This window comes from Carettochelys insculpta, chromosome 5 (genome assembly GCF_033958435.1).
Source record: "Carettochelys insculpta isolate YL-2023 chromosome 5, ASM3395843v1, whole genome shotgun sequence".
NCBI classification, from domain to species: Eukaryota; Metazoa; Chordata; order Testudines; family Carettochelyidae; genus Carettochelys; species Carettochelys insculpta.
The window spans coordinates 71,789,046-71,803,959 of record NC_134141.1 but is presented as its reverse complement, the minus strand read 5'-3'; the positions used below and the strand labels follow the sequence as shown (position 1 = coordinate 71,803,959).

The following is a 14,914-nucleotide window of genomic DNA, read 5'->3' as shown; positions in this document are numbered from 1 at the left end:
TCTATAGAATACTAAAACGTCAACGCTCCAGTAGTTTTGTGCTGCTTGTCTTTTTGCCTGCCTTCTGTTCTCTGGAAACCAAATATTACCATTATCTCACAGCTGTATTATTTATTCCCTTACTATCTGCTAGCTTGACTTTATACCATGAAACTTTGTAACTAACAGTATTCTTCTCCAGGAAATCCTCTGCAATGCTGCACTGTCAGACAAGTGTGGGTTACTCATTTTAGAAGGATTTACTTTGGGTCTGAAGTGTGACAGCGAAGTGAGAAGCTGGCCTAATAGGCATTGAAATCAGTCTGATCAGTGCAGTGAGTTGTTTTAGGAGGTCCATACTTTCTATATACTAAGAATCTGTACTATAGGCCTAAAATCGTGTGTTCACAGCTCCGGGGCAACGAATTGGTTTTCTTTTCCACAAATTCCATTGTAGCCTGTTTTTCTTTGGAATCGTAATTTGGCCTTAAAAGCATTTAGTAACTAATGTGGTCATCTATAGAATTCTTTTTCTTATATCCAGGTGAGACTCACTACCATGGCACTTCCTGCTGGTCACTCAGGAATTAGCTCTTTAGCTTCTGGAGCACCCTCTCCTGGCAATATCTCACTCACTGTTACTTGTTTGCTGCCACCAAATTGTAGCAGTACCCACGTCCTTCCCAGACCACAGAGCCCTTCCTCAGTGTACTGCCTTTGTGCAGTACCCCCACACTCAGACGTCCTCCCATCCCAGGGAACTGCAAACCCCTATACGCACCTTGCCTCAGTGACCCACTTCCAGTCATCCTAGCCCCTTGCTTCAGAAGTAAATTGCAGTCTGAAATAGCCACTCATCATTGACAAGAGGTTTGGACCTTCTCCTTTCTGTAGCCCTGGCTGCCTCCTGCAGCCCTAGTGCCCTCAGGCCTTGTCTCGGGCCCTGCAGCCTGGGAGCTTGCCTGGCCAGAGCTCCCTAAGCTCTGCCAGCCTTCCCCCAGCCCTGCTCTGCCCTGCCTCTAGTTTTCCTGGCAGCTAGATCCCTCCTGCTCCATAGCTGCCTTCCCTCCTCTCCTCCCAGGAGCCTCATTTTTCATCCCTCAGCTGGGCCTAATTGGCTGATATGTGCCACAGCTGCCGGCTCCATAATCTCAGCCCCCTCCCAGTGTTTTTAATCCTTGCAAGGTCAGTGTGGGGCAGATGCTCATTCACATTTCTTGTAGCATTTATAAAAATTGCAGTGGTTGGTTTGTTTCTAGGTAGGTGTGTATTGACATAGTCACTGTGTGCCAAGACTGTAATTTTATCATAATTTAATTTCCATAATTTGTACAGGAAAGCTTAATATTTTAAGGGGCTGTTGATAGTGCCTGTTTTGTTCTAGTGTTCCTTCCGCTTGAAAAGATGTACCAAAGGAAACTGCTGCTGGAAAACTATACAGTACTCCTGCCAGCAGCAGCAACCTAACTGGGGAAAGTTAGATAGCATCTGAAGCTGGATTAAAGTACTGTAACTGTTTTCCAGTTTCTGCTTTTATAGGCTTCACACAACCATTTGACATCAGAAATGTTAATTTTAAACCCTGGGTTTACATCTAGATTAAATTGTTTGTTCTTCATAAAAGCTGGATTGGTTTTATTTAGCCACTGAAAAACTCCTGAAGTAAGAGGAACTGACAAGCTCAGCCACTCCCACTAGAATGGCCAAACCTGCTAGGGTCTGAATAAGGCATAGGCGATAAGCTGGACACGTTAGCCCCTTGGAGGCCACCAGTTGCTTTTTTTTTTTTTTTTTTTTTAAATCTCCACTTCCACAGGCTGCTCCCAGCTCCCATTGGCTGCAGTTTGCCATTCCTGGCCAATGGGAGCTGTGGGAAGTGGTGGCCCAGCCCACAGCAGTTCCCAGCCCCTAACCCACTCTGCAGCCATGACTGTTGTACGGATTGATCCAGTTGCAGTGTCATGTGCTTCCACGCCAATTGAGTCTTGGTAGCGTAGCCCCTGTTTTTTAGTTCTGGATTATAAAGAATGCTGTAGATTTGGTCAGAGGATAAAAATTCTGCTTTGTGAAAGATTTTGAAATTTGGCTTTATTTCAAGCCATAACAAAACGTGAATACTTCCAAATCTGCAGGGGGGGAGAATGGGGGAGAAAAGCTGTGTGATGTGATAGGGCCTTCAGTTGCTGGGCAGTCTAATAGCAAGGTCACGAGTTAGATGCTGTAGGGAATCTGACCCTCCCTTCTACCTCAGGTCCTGGGCTGCACCCTAAGCAAGCCCTTTTAGTTTGGTGCGTGGCCTGCTAGTCTCAGTTCTGCGCAGCCTTCCTTGGCTGAGGAAGACTGACTTGCCTCCAGGGGCTGTGTTGGCAAGCAAACTTCTGGTCCATGCTTTCAGGCTGAGCCAGGCTCCCTTCTTGTCTCTTCAGTTTTTCTTTAATTCTTGATGTGCCTGGTACCCCTGCTCCTTCACACTTGGGCTCCGTGGAAATTTTAAAAATACATTATAGAATATAAACTATAAACCAGTGAAATTTAAAGATCATTAAGCAAATCAAAATGTTTCATTTCGCAGACGTCCAAATGGGACACTTCGACACTATTGGCGTTTTCAATTGTCCACCTAAATGAAACTTCAGCAAAATTTGATACAGTTTTTGAAAAGCGCTTACATTTTTATTGAACTACATAGATATGCAGTTGGAAAATTGGCCCATCAAAACTTTTTCTAACCAGCTAGGACCTGTTTTTGTACCCTTCTGTGGAGTGGAGAGTGCTGCCACCCAGCTTCCCTAAAGCCCTGAAAGAGGATTGGAGACCTTCTGGGATTGATAGCCACTCCCAGTCACTTATCCATGTTCCTCCAGAGCCTCACCTAGAAAGCGTACACTTCTAGTTCTACACCTTTGGGCACAATGTGGTAAGAAAACAGGGAACAGAGTTTTAGCCAAGGAATTTCTCCGCTGCAGTCATTTGACTCTTAACACACTCAAGAGTTTCAAAAAAACTCTTGAAAATGTGGCTACCGGTTGGCTACCACTCAGCTATGCTGACAGTCCAAGGCTTGTCGGGTTTCAGACCAGGCTGAGTCTATCCTGCAGGTTCTGTAGATGACAGTGCTCACAGCTTTTAATCTCAGTTGCATAAACTCTGCCCTCAGTTCAACCCATACAATCTGAATAATGCACAGATGTAACTAATGCAAAATGCAGGCCTGGTTATTTTGGTCAGCCCAAATACAGGGAATAGGAGAAGAGAACAATCCAGAGTTAAGGGGCCTTCCCACAATACCCAGTGCTGCTCCTTTTCATGTAAGAATTTGGAGCTGGAAGCTCCCTTATCTCTGGCTGCAGCTGGGAAGAGAAGAGACCTCCTGGATTATTTTGATTGTCTGGGTTGAACTGAAGACAGAGTTCATCCCCTGAGGATAAAATATGTCACTTTCATGTGATTCACAGCTTTGACATTTCCAAGACAGTGAATAAAATGCAACAATTTCAGACTAGACACATGCTGGATATGACCCAACCCTCAAACGTTCAACAGCAGACTGACCCCACCTAATTAAACATCACCTCCTGGGTAAACTTGGCCAAAAGTACATAATACCTTAAACGTTCAGAACTAGAAAATTAGATTTAAAAAAAACAAACACCTTTTTCTCTCTCTCTCCACTAGCTACCATTGAACTTCAGGAGGAGGTAAATTGGGTGAAGTTCAATGTAGACATGGATGGTTATTATATCGTGCACTATGCAGAAGAGGATTGGGAAGCTCTTACCATGCAGCTGAAAAGTGATCCCTCGGCTCTGAGTGCCAAAGACCGAGCCCACCTGATCAACAATATCTTCACCCTTGCAAGGTAATTCTTTTTATTGGGAGGAAGTATGGCTTTTTCAAATTTGAAGTTAGTCCAAGAGAAAATTATTATACTTAAGGACATTGCAGGGGGAGAATGCTTTTTTTTTTTAGTTCATTTCATACCTATCATTCACCCCTTTTATTGTAATGGACACTTGCTAATTCTGTTGGCACTGGGGACAACTTGTTCAAGTCTAAGAGAAATGCCTTCTGATTTTTGTCCTGTCAGAGGAAAAGTACGGGCTGTACTTGTGAGAAATGAACGAGTTGCTTCTGACATAGACCTTTTAATGTCTTATTTTCATCACATACTTCTCGGTTGGCACTGTGCCTGGAATGAGCCTGAGGATTCTTGGGTGGCCTTTCTGCGACAGCTGCTTCCTTATTCTGAATAATTTCACTTGTCACCATGCTGCTCTTGTATTTTAATTCTGCCCTTTTAATGGAAGGCATGATTCTTGCCACCATTATTGTATTGACAGAATAACACTTTATTTTGTTTTCCCTTGCTTCCAGTTAATTTTTTTTTTTATTTAATCAGGAGTATTGTGATCTCACCAAGGTAGATGTCATTCTTATCTTTATTTTAGCTGGAAAGTCTGAGTCCATTGTGTTTTGTGTTCTTTGACCTTTTTAGTGTGGGAAAGGTGTCTCTGCAGAAGGCCTTTCATCTGCTTGATTACCTAGAGAGAGAGAGTGACACTGCACCGGTCACTGAAGCTGTGTTTCAACTGAGTCTCATCTATGGTCTCCTAGAAAAAAGTGGAATGCAGGATCTTACAGCAAGAATAGTGGTATGTCTTCCTCTTTTTCTTTTATATCAATGTTTTTTCATAGTATTTCATAACACTGATTCACAACTACATTCTCTGGTCAGTCCATCAGAGTCTAACATTCAACAATGTTGTTGGTTTGTCCTAAATTTTGAAGGCTCCTCTGTCAGCCTGTCTTGAGTAATGAGGATTAATAGTTTGAGGCAGGGTCTGTTTTCTTGTCCTGTGTGTAACACCTAGAAGAGTAGGGGGCCCTGGTCCATGCCTTGGGCTTCTAGGGGCTATTGCAAAAGATATTAATGGTTTTAAATCCACGTCCTTTTATGCTACAAAAATGGGGAGAAAAGTACTTGAAGCTGGCAAGGGTGTCTATAACATGAGATTTCATCCAGCTCCAAAAGAAAACATAACGATTTCTAACACAAATTTTAGCATCTTGACCATTAGCAACATTGATTTTTTTCTTTTTACTCTGTAAGCAAAAGATGGCAAGATACACAGTATAGATTTGTAAACCATATAGATAAGACCATTCAGTGAGTTTAGCTGGTGATTTTGCCTTTTAGATAGCATCTTCATTGTTTTATAGTACCATGTCATGCCATAACTCCTGTTTATTACTTTGATTTACATGATCTTATAGCCTTGCAATATGGATTGCTTTCTGAGCAATTTAATATGACTTGGTACCACTCCCTATCTTTCACCATCTAGCACAGAATTGAAAAACTACTTGGAAGCAAAATTGAGCAACAGACGTGGACTGATAATGGGTCCTTATCTGAACGAGTGTTTCGGTCTATGGTGTTAGCCTTTGCCTGTTCCCATCGCTTGGGAAACTGTAGCAGCACTGCCCTCAAGCTGTTTGAGGATTGGAAGGCTTCCAATGGCACAAAGAGGTAAAGCACAAAATAATTTGAATACATATTATGTATGTTACTTCTCCCCATCATTTTCAAGACAGATCCTAATTAGTCTTGGCCACCAAGCCACAGCAAGTTTGTTTTATTCTGCAGTTTTTACTGCATGCCCTCTGAATATGTCATAGCATAAGACAAGAGGAACTACTTGTTACAGAATTTGACGGCTATGCTTACTAGGTAATGCTCACTTGATTTTACAGTTTAAAAAATTCAGATGGCAATGCTTTGTTAACTGGTCTTTCAAAGTTAATCTTTTGACTTTCCAAAATTTACTATGCTGTGAGTCATTGTGGATTTGGTATCATGCAGCTTGTCTACACTTGGCCCCCAGCTTCGAAGGGGACATGTTAATCAGGGCAATGGGAGATTATTAATGAAGTGCTGTGGTGAATATGCAGCACTTCGTTAGGCTAATTCTCCCAGGCAGCAACTTCAAAGAGTCAGACTTTGAAGTGCTGGCATGCATGTAGCCACGGGCACTTCGAAGTGCTCGCGCTACTTCAGAGTGCCTTTACTCCTCAAAATTTTGGGGAGTAAAGGCCCTTGGAAGTGGTGCAGGCACTTTGAAGTGCCTGTGGCTAAACACATGCTGGCACTTTGAAATTTGACACTTCCAAGTTGCCTCGGGGGAGAATTAGCCTAATGAAGTGCTGCATATTCACCACAGCACTTTAGTAGTAGTCTCCCATTGCCCTAATTAACATGCCCCCTTCAAAATTGGGGGCAGTGTAGACCCAGCCACAGTGTGTCTGAGCCTTTAGCATGATTAATTGTGATTCCATATATTCTGTAACTCCACCTTCCCCCAGTTGCCTCTTAGTGATGCCCCTCTGGAAATTAATGTATCTATTCGTACGAAACTACTATGCATACAAATTAAGTGCTCTGGCAAAAGATATCACCTGTGCTATTTACCAAAAACTTTTATATAGTGATTTCTTCCTTGCTGTCTCATACGGGCCTATTCTTGTTTTGTTTTGTAGTTTGCCTTCTGATGTTATGAAGACTGTATTCACTGCAGGAGCAAAAACTAACGCGGGCTGGGAGTTCCTTCTGAGCGTGTACATGTCTCCAGTTCCTGAAGCTGAGAAGTACAAAATACTTGAAGCTCTAGCCAGCACAGAGGATGTTAGAAAACTGATCTGGTAGGAAAATGACAACAGATGATGTGGTGGTGTAGTTTCATTTGTCCCAGAATATGAGAGAGAGAGTGGTGGAGGGGAGAAGGAAGTAGGTAATATGATTTATTGGGCCAATTTCTACTGGGGAAGAGGCAAGCTTTCAAGCCGTGTAGAGCTCTTCTTAAAGCCTTCCTCAGCTCAAAAGCTTGTCTCTTTCACAATAGAAATGAGTCCAATTTTTTCTTTTAAACTTCCCCATCCTTGTCGCTTCATATATTATGTAATGCAGAGATTTTGGTTTTTTGTTTTTAAAATAACGGCTTCTTGGGAGATGTGATCTCTTTCCCCCGCCCCCAAACACTTCAGTCCAGTTTTTTGCTTTTTAACATTGTCTTTTTACATACTGCTGGGAAGACTTCAGTTGGCTTCTGAGCAAAAAGTGATGGTTTCACGTTGTAGAGGGAGGGCGTAGGTTAGACGTTTGGAAAAATTATTTTGCTAGAAGTGTAGTTAAGCACTGGAGTGGTTTACTTATGGAGGTGGTGGAACCTCCATCCTTAGAGGTTTTTAAGGCCAGTCTTGACAAAGCCCTGTCCTGAATGATTTTCTTGGGGTTGGTCCTGCTTTGACTAGAATGCTGGATAAGAGCACCTCCTGAGGTCTCTTCCAACCCTAACCTCTTCTGATACTATTTTTCTGATGCTATTTGTTGAAGCAAAATCTAGCCAACACATTAGAAACAGGCTTCCATATAGTCAGATGCAAAAGGTCTTGATAATCATTCATTTACATTAGTGGAAATAATTAGAAACTGCATGGAAGTCAATGCAGTTCTACAGTTGGGAATATATAGGAGAAGAAAATGAAGCTTTGCACTCTTGGAAGATTGGTATGAAGCTGCTCTAAATCAGAAATACTGGTTGCGCTTCTCTGGTCTGGCATGATTGGGACCTGACATAATTTGCTGGATCAGTGGAGATCCAAGGCTTCTATCCCAGGTAGCTCCAGGCTCTCTGGACTCCCATGGGGCTCCAGCTCCCAGTCCTGTGCTCCTGGGGCTGCCACTGGGCTCTGGCAGGTGGAGGCTCTGGCCCCAGTTCCCCATGCTGCATCAGGGCCAGCTGCTGCTCTGTCCCCAGTCACTGCCCCATGGATGCTGGTCCGGCCCCAAACCTGGACCACAGATCTTGCTGCACAAGACTTCCAGATTTAAGAGGTTCAACCTGTACTGTGAAATTTTCAAACTACAGTTTTTCTTCATAACAAAGAAGCAAGAGTTCAGGTAGCATTTGTTTCTGGATGGAGCATTAATCTCTCTTTATGCGAGAAGTAAGAGGCACCTTCTCCCCAGCATGCAAAGCTATTGTATGTTCACTGACCCCTTCAGAGTCCTGTCTGGAGGGTGCAGTGTATGCTGAGGAAAATGTCCATGATTGCTGTGCCATGGGATCAGTGTACTTTCTTATCTGGTTACCAATGCATTTTGTTTCCTTTTATGATCACTCAAAAGTCACCAAGCCCCTAGATGCGAATTTTGATGCAAATTAAGTGACTCAAATGGACACAGAAGGTATTCTGTACTCTGTGAGAATGGACCCCCTATTTGGCATTTGGAAACCAAAAGTCATTAATGAAATTTGGGATATTGTCCCTGGTAGTTGACTAGGTATGGTTTCTCAGCTGAAATGGTATCTGTAAGCAGCCTCTGACCTTATCATAAACTCTACTTTGGCCAGCTAAAGTAAACTTATGAGAGCCACTGCAGTCTAGCTGTGAAACGTTTGTATTGCTGTTGACTGGATCTGCTTTGTCTTAGGTTAATGCAGAAAAGCCTGGAGGGAGATGACATCAGAGCACAGGAAGTTTTGCGTATCATAGCAACTGTCAGCCAAAGTTTGCCTGGCCACTTGGTAGCCTGGGACTTTGTCAAAGAGAACTGGGAAAAGCTTATACAGAAGTAAGTTGTTTGGTCTTATAAGTGTGGAGTGTTAGATGTAGTATTTTTTGTGTATAATTATTGTGTTATAGGAAAAAAATAAGGGGTGAGTTAACATGGAATAAAATTTTCAGAAGTTCAAGTCCTTTTGCCCCGCAAGTGGCATAGGTAGCTAATTGCCAGTGTGTGTGTGGTGTGATGAGGGAAGGCGGGTGGTTCTGTTTGGTTTGTTTGTTTGTTTGTTTGTTTTTTTAATAAGGAGACTTTTTGGCTCCCACATCAGTTACCTAGTTAAGAAAATATTAGACTGCCCTTATTAAAGGGGTTCTGACGTGACATGAATTTATTAGAGTGCTGTAAATATAGTTCCTTCATTCCACAGTGAATAATATCTTGCATCCATAGTGGTCTCAGCATACTTTAAAACATGTTTTTTTGGGCCAGCATAGTTTCATTTAGGAGACACTAAAAGGTTAGTGGGGAGGAGACCTGTCTTCAGATACATCACTTTTACAGGAATTTCACCACTTTTTGCAAGTGTTATGACTCTAAGCTGTTTTCCCTCCAAGAAAATATTGTTCCCCTGTGACAGAATAACTCAATGTGAAGATCAGGATAAAAAAATCACTTTTGAATATTTAGTGTTTTGTTTTGTTTTTTATTATTAATTTTACCCTTTGCCTGAAATAAGGTGGGTTTTTCTTTTTGTTTTGTGTTTTGTTTTATTTTTTCGAAAAAGCACATGAAGGGAACTTGCTTATAAAACTGGTTACCACAAATTTCTTCCAAATTTCAGGTTCCATTTGGGGTCACATATTATCCAGAGTATGGTTACCGTATCAACTTCTCAGTTCTCAACAGAGGCCCATCTACTTGAGGTTGGTAGTATAAAGTACTATTTCCTAAATATTGGCTTCCCTAGGAAAACAAATCAGCAGTACAATACCTTCCTTGTACATTTCACCATAGAGTGCAACATTCTCTTTAGTAAAGTGTAGCTATTACTATCCCTAGTCTGTACATAGTGGTGGGGAGGGCGGGGGTGGAAATAGTTGCAGAGAAGTGACTGTGGCAACGCTGAGACTGTAACACAGCAGTCCTGCAGAGTGTGCCATTTGGCAGAGTACAAGAGTGTCTATTGCTTATGGTAGAGATAACTATTTGGCTCAGATTGTACAGACCGAGCAGGCTGCACTTGATCACGTTCGTGGGAAACTGAGCCAAAGGTGGCTCTCTTTATTACAGGGTAGCTGACATTAACCAGATCTCTGATGTACAATAAAGCAGCCTACAGATCCCTGCACTTTACTTAGGCTGTCAGCGGCCTTAAAAGGTCATTTCAGCAGTGGAGGATCAGCCAGGTGCAGAGGTTCCATAGCTGTCTCTCCTTTCCGCTGAGCCTCACCTTCTCCAGGGGTTTAGAAGGATAGAAGACAGCACAGAAGCTACTTTAACTTCTACCGTAGACTGATGGTCGGTTTCTGGGGAAACAGTTAAAGCTCAAAAACATGCCTGTATCATGTGTGCGAACACTGTGTACACAGAATTTACTTTCCTGTGCTTTAGCATTGACACACTTCATCGTGTCAAGTACCCCAGTGATGACTGGATTTTCAAAGCACTCAGGATAGAATGACTTTAAGCAATCACATTTGTCACAAGAACAGACTCTATCTCCGGATGGCTAGTTTATTTCTGAGTGCTGTGTGACCATGGGCAATGTGTGGCTCTGGCTTCTCCCAGGGCCCCACCTCTCCTCAGCCTGCTCCCCAACTCTGACGCCCTGCTTATGTTCAGGCCCCTCACCCACCACCTGCCGAGTCATTCCACCCCTTTGAGTCCCCCACCACTGGCTCACTGTGGGGTAGAGAAGAGAAGCAACATGGCAGGTGCTCGGGGAGGGGTGGTGCAAGAACAGGAAAGGTGAAGCGCAGGTAGTGCCACAGCAGAAGGGTGAGAGGAGGCTTCCAGGCAGAGTGCAGGTGGGGCCACCACCGCTGAGGCATCTGGATGCTCAGGCTTAGCCCCCACTGACCTTTGTACCCACTGCCGGTGTGTAAGACTACAACTTGATTGTGCTTGGAGTGAAAAGCAGGGATTCCACCGAAGGACACAAGTTCATGTTGAATTTTTCTGAAGTTGCGCAGGCTAGTCCTGTCACCTGTAGTTGCTGTGCTTTTCTTCATCAACCCTCTCTAGTGTGAGTTTGCCAGCGAAAGTATTTGAATGCGGGTGATTGCTGCCTTGTTCTGGACGGGATAGGGGTGAGAGAGGCTGCATGTTCTTTGCTTGGAACTTGTGTACGTTTCTCAGTCTGAAATGTGTGTTTTTCCTTACTCTGCAGGTTAAGACTTTCTTTGAGTCAAAATCAGCAGCAAGTTCTCAACTTCGATGTGTCAAAGAGGCTATTGAGACAATTCAGCTGAATATTAAGTGGATGAAGACAAACTTGGCAGAGCTGCAGCAATGGCTGTAGAGAACACAATGCCACAGTGTGTGTGTGTGTTTGTGTTAGCCATTAAGAGAGCTTGTGAACTGTTGCTTTTGCAAAAGCCAGGGTAAAACCAGGCATGGCTGCAACATTGTTTGCACTATTGGGGTTCTAGTTAGCTCAGGGCACATCTCACCTAAATTTGTTTTTCTTTTGGTCATTTGTGGGCCAGATGTAGATATTTATTTATTCTGGAGCTGTTGGTCTATAGACCAAATGGGTGCATAAATGGCTAATAAGTACGGTAATTTTATATTTGAAACACCCTTTCGAAATCCTGTCCTATCCTTCAACACTGGGTCAATATTAAAAAGGAGAGCAACAAGGGAAGAACTGCCTTGAGATGCTTTGTTCTTTGTACAGCGCTGATTAATCAGTGTTCTTCGTGCAAAACCGTTGGGAGCTTCGGGTTTAGCTTTTAATGATTAAAGTGTTTTTTTTCTACACATTACAAAATCAGAAGAATATACAGCTATTATAATGTGTATTTTGTCTTAAGTGGCCAGGTGCTACTAATATAATGTGTGGGGGGGGAGGGAGCCAAATATCAAATATTAATGTTTAAGGAGGGAAGGGGTTTCCAAAAGTATTTCGGTGGCTTGGGAGTACATGTCCCACTGAAAGTCAGTGGGGAGTGTGCTCCTTAGTGATTAGGTGCTTTTAAGGGTCAAATGTTCATTTGCTAGATGATTAAAATTGCTCTGTTGATGTCTGAGCAACAGTCCTCTGCCCCCACAATGCCATAAGTTGCTCAAGGCTAGGTCATAGGGTGAACTGACTACTGATTGACTACTGATCCTTTTCACCGCTCCTCCTTGGGGAGGGCCTGCATTGGTGCAAGTGCGTCAGATGTTTTGTTTGGGTCAGTCTTCATAGTCTAAATTTTTCAGTATCACTGGCATGATTTGTATACATTGCTTAGTCTGTAATGCTTGCTTGGTGTAACACTGCAGTGTGGAAGTTTTGTATTTGGATGTTATTTTGCTCAAACTTGTGCTAGGAACAAGTGCCCTGACTTCAGGCATGATAGGCTAAAAGGCAACACAGCCATGATACAATGTGCCTTTTTTCTAAAGCAGTTCACAGTTAAGGCCCTTCTTGAGGCCTGGTGTAAAGTCAGAGTTATACTTCCTTAACTAAGGAGATGTTTTTAATATATGTTTAGCTCAAGTGGTAGAGAGACTGTGGACATTCTTATTCCTGTTTAAAGCTGGCTAACATCACGTTAGTTTGTATCAGAAAACTTTCATGTGCAACCAAATTGGCATAACAAGTTTAAGAACAATGTTTTGGATTCTTTTACTATTTGTATCACTTAAATGTATTTAAGTTGACTGGTGCACATTTGGTGTAAAGGTAAGCCCTTAGAAGTTTTTTTCTCCAAAAGGTGCAGAGGCTATTTTCAGTCATCAGCTTTGACTTTGAATGTCACAATTTTAATACGGGCTTTGGGATGTGGTTTTGTTTTAAAACCCTTTTAAAATTTCACCTGCAAATTTGTGACAGTAATGCACAAGAGATGCGGGTAGATGATTGGTGAAAACTAGCTAGTGAAAATTATAGTACTTGTTGGCTTTTCATCAGTAGTATGTAGTAAATCATTTAAACTATGCATTTTCATTGCCATATTTTGTGCCTCTTTAACAAAAGTTTGGAGGAAATTTTTTCTCCTCAAAATTCACCAGTAGTTTACTTTTACAAAGGACTTCTGCAGTTCTAACCTTGAAAAAGAATGTTGTTCCTTCTAGGTGCACAAAACATTATTGGCCAGTAGGGAATGAATTGATTTTGCTTGGACTGAAAGTGAATTTGTACTCTTCAAAGAGCACAGTGAATTAAAATTCCATCTAATTCAATTACTGATCACTTGTACTAACTGCTTTTTGCAATGCCATTACCCTTGCATCTTTGTATATTCTCTGCTTGTACCCTGCTTATGTTCCTTTTCTATTTCCCTGTTCTTTTAATTCTCCCCACCCACACGCTCACCCAACAAAAGCAAGGATGATGAGTATCCCACTTAGCAGAGTGAGATTTTAAGACTATTCTACCATTAATCTTATGTATTACTACTGGCAATGTAGTGTGTATTAGGAAATACCATGCATTTCCATTTTTACAGCTCAAAATAGAGTGAAAACTGGCGGGGGGGAAAAGGAGTTTGAAAAATCACAGCTTGAAAAAAACAATTAAAAAACCCAACTGGATAAGGATTTACATTTTGCCACTCAGTGCATTGTTTTGCCTTTTTTTTTTTTTGCTACTTAAACATCACTTGTGTGGATTCTTCAATATAATTTGTCCTTCTCTGGAATGTGTTCTGTGGACTTGGGAGCTCCCTGTGACTGAAGTCAGTCAAAAGCTTTTCCTTCACATCAGTAAGAGATGGATCAGGCCCTGAGGCTGAGAATTATTGAGAACTTTCCTGTCTTTCAAAGCGCAGTGAGAACTGAAAATAGTTGTTCAGGATCAAGACAGTGTTGTTTTACAGTAAATGAGTGGGTCTTACCCATTCTTTTGTCTTCCAGTCGGGGTGGGGACCACACACAGTGTAGCAAAACACCTCCCATTAAGATTTCTTAATACTTTACAGGCAAATGGTATGGAACAAGAGTCTGTAAATCTTGGGCTATTGTCTTTATTTTGTTTCTCTCTGAAGAAAAGTCCCATCAAAAAGCTACTAGACAAACACGAGCAGCTTGTAACCATCTCCCTCACTGTGAAATCTGTTTTAACGTATTTTAGTGGAGTCTTACCACTTAAATCCAGTGAAACTTCCTGACTTGCCATCTACAAAGCTTTTGTGCTGCTGTAGTCTTAGTACTTTCCAGCGATCTCATGTAAATAATATTAAACTGTGAAGTCTAAAAACCTAATTTGAAGGGGGGTTACATGATTTACATATAGCTACATATTCTCTGGGGGCTTTTTTCCTAACATTTCATCTGTAAAACTAGCCAAACAGGGGAAAAAATGTGCTAATGAATTAGGATTTTTAGCTTTATCCCTGGAAAACAGAGCAGTTTGCATGATGTAGTTTTGTTTTATTAAAATTGCAAATTTATTTCAATTTGCTTTTGTGAAACATGAGTTTTTGGCTTCTTAAATTTACTCAGTATGCAAAGACTTGGGATATGAGGAGAGAAGGAACCTGAAAGGGATCATACGTGACTGTTTAGATCTGATTGTAGCAACAGTCTGTGTGCCTTATGGAATATATTACAGTACCATGCAAGGTCATGTGCTAGCTGGAAATTGGAATAAAGGGAGACTAACAGATATATTTTTTTCTGCAGTGGACCAGTAAAATTCCTGTTCCACATGTGGTGTGTTTTTTACTCTTTTTTAGGCAAGAGTTGTTAATATTATTAATGTTGTTCATGTTTTGTTGGAGGTCAGTGATACTTTTTGTTTCCCACTGCCCAGATACCTTTGAGTAGGTGGCAATTTGTAGTAGCCCACAGGCTTTCATTTATAGATGCTTAACTTTCCCCCTGTCCCTACCTACTCTATTCCAGTTGCATTCCCAATTTTGCCTCTCTTCATATTAACAAAGTAACTCCTCAAAGTTAGATAACACAACTCAAATTCTTAGTCAATATATTCCAAGCCTTAGCTTGTTCTCTTGGATGTATTCCTGTCTCTGTCATTCAAAGCGAATTTCTGCAATTATATACTCATTCTTCAAATACTCATCTGCCTGCTGGCAATAAAACTGAAAACACCAGTCACTAGAGCAGCCTTCCTGTGGTACAGACTGCAAAGGCACATTCACTCTGTCCATGCTAATGTACATGGAAACTGGAGCTATTACTGCTTTGCAAATTGAATGT

General features: G+C 41.8%; 1 protein-coding gene across 2 annotated transcripts in view; it reads left to right on the top strand.

The window, feature by feature from the left end:
• Positions 1-14,686, top strand: part of LNPEP (leucyl and cystinyl aminopeptidase) — an 88,433-nt gene extending 73,747 nt beyond the window's left edge. For both annotated transcript variants that reach the window (XM_074995292.1, XM_074995295.1), the window contains exons 12-18: positions 3,655-3,838; positions 4,475-4,631; positions 5,325-5,509; positions 6,517-6,678; positions 8,471-8,611; positions 9,387-9,468; positions 10,935-14,686. In XM_074995292.1, the coding sequence (XP_074851393.1) occupies positions 3,655-3,838; positions 4,475-4,631; positions 5,325-5,509; positions 6,517-6,678; positions 8,471-8,611; positions 9,387-9,468; positions 10,935-11,066 (1,043 nt within the window). In that variant the 3' untranslated portion in view covers positions 11,067-14,686. The remainder of the gene's footprint in view (positions 1-3,654; positions 3,839-4,474; positions 4,632-5,324; positions 5,510-6,516; positions 6,679-8,470; positions 8,612-9,386; positions 9,469-10,934) is intronic.
• Positions 14,687-14,914: the final 228 nt, after the last annotated feature.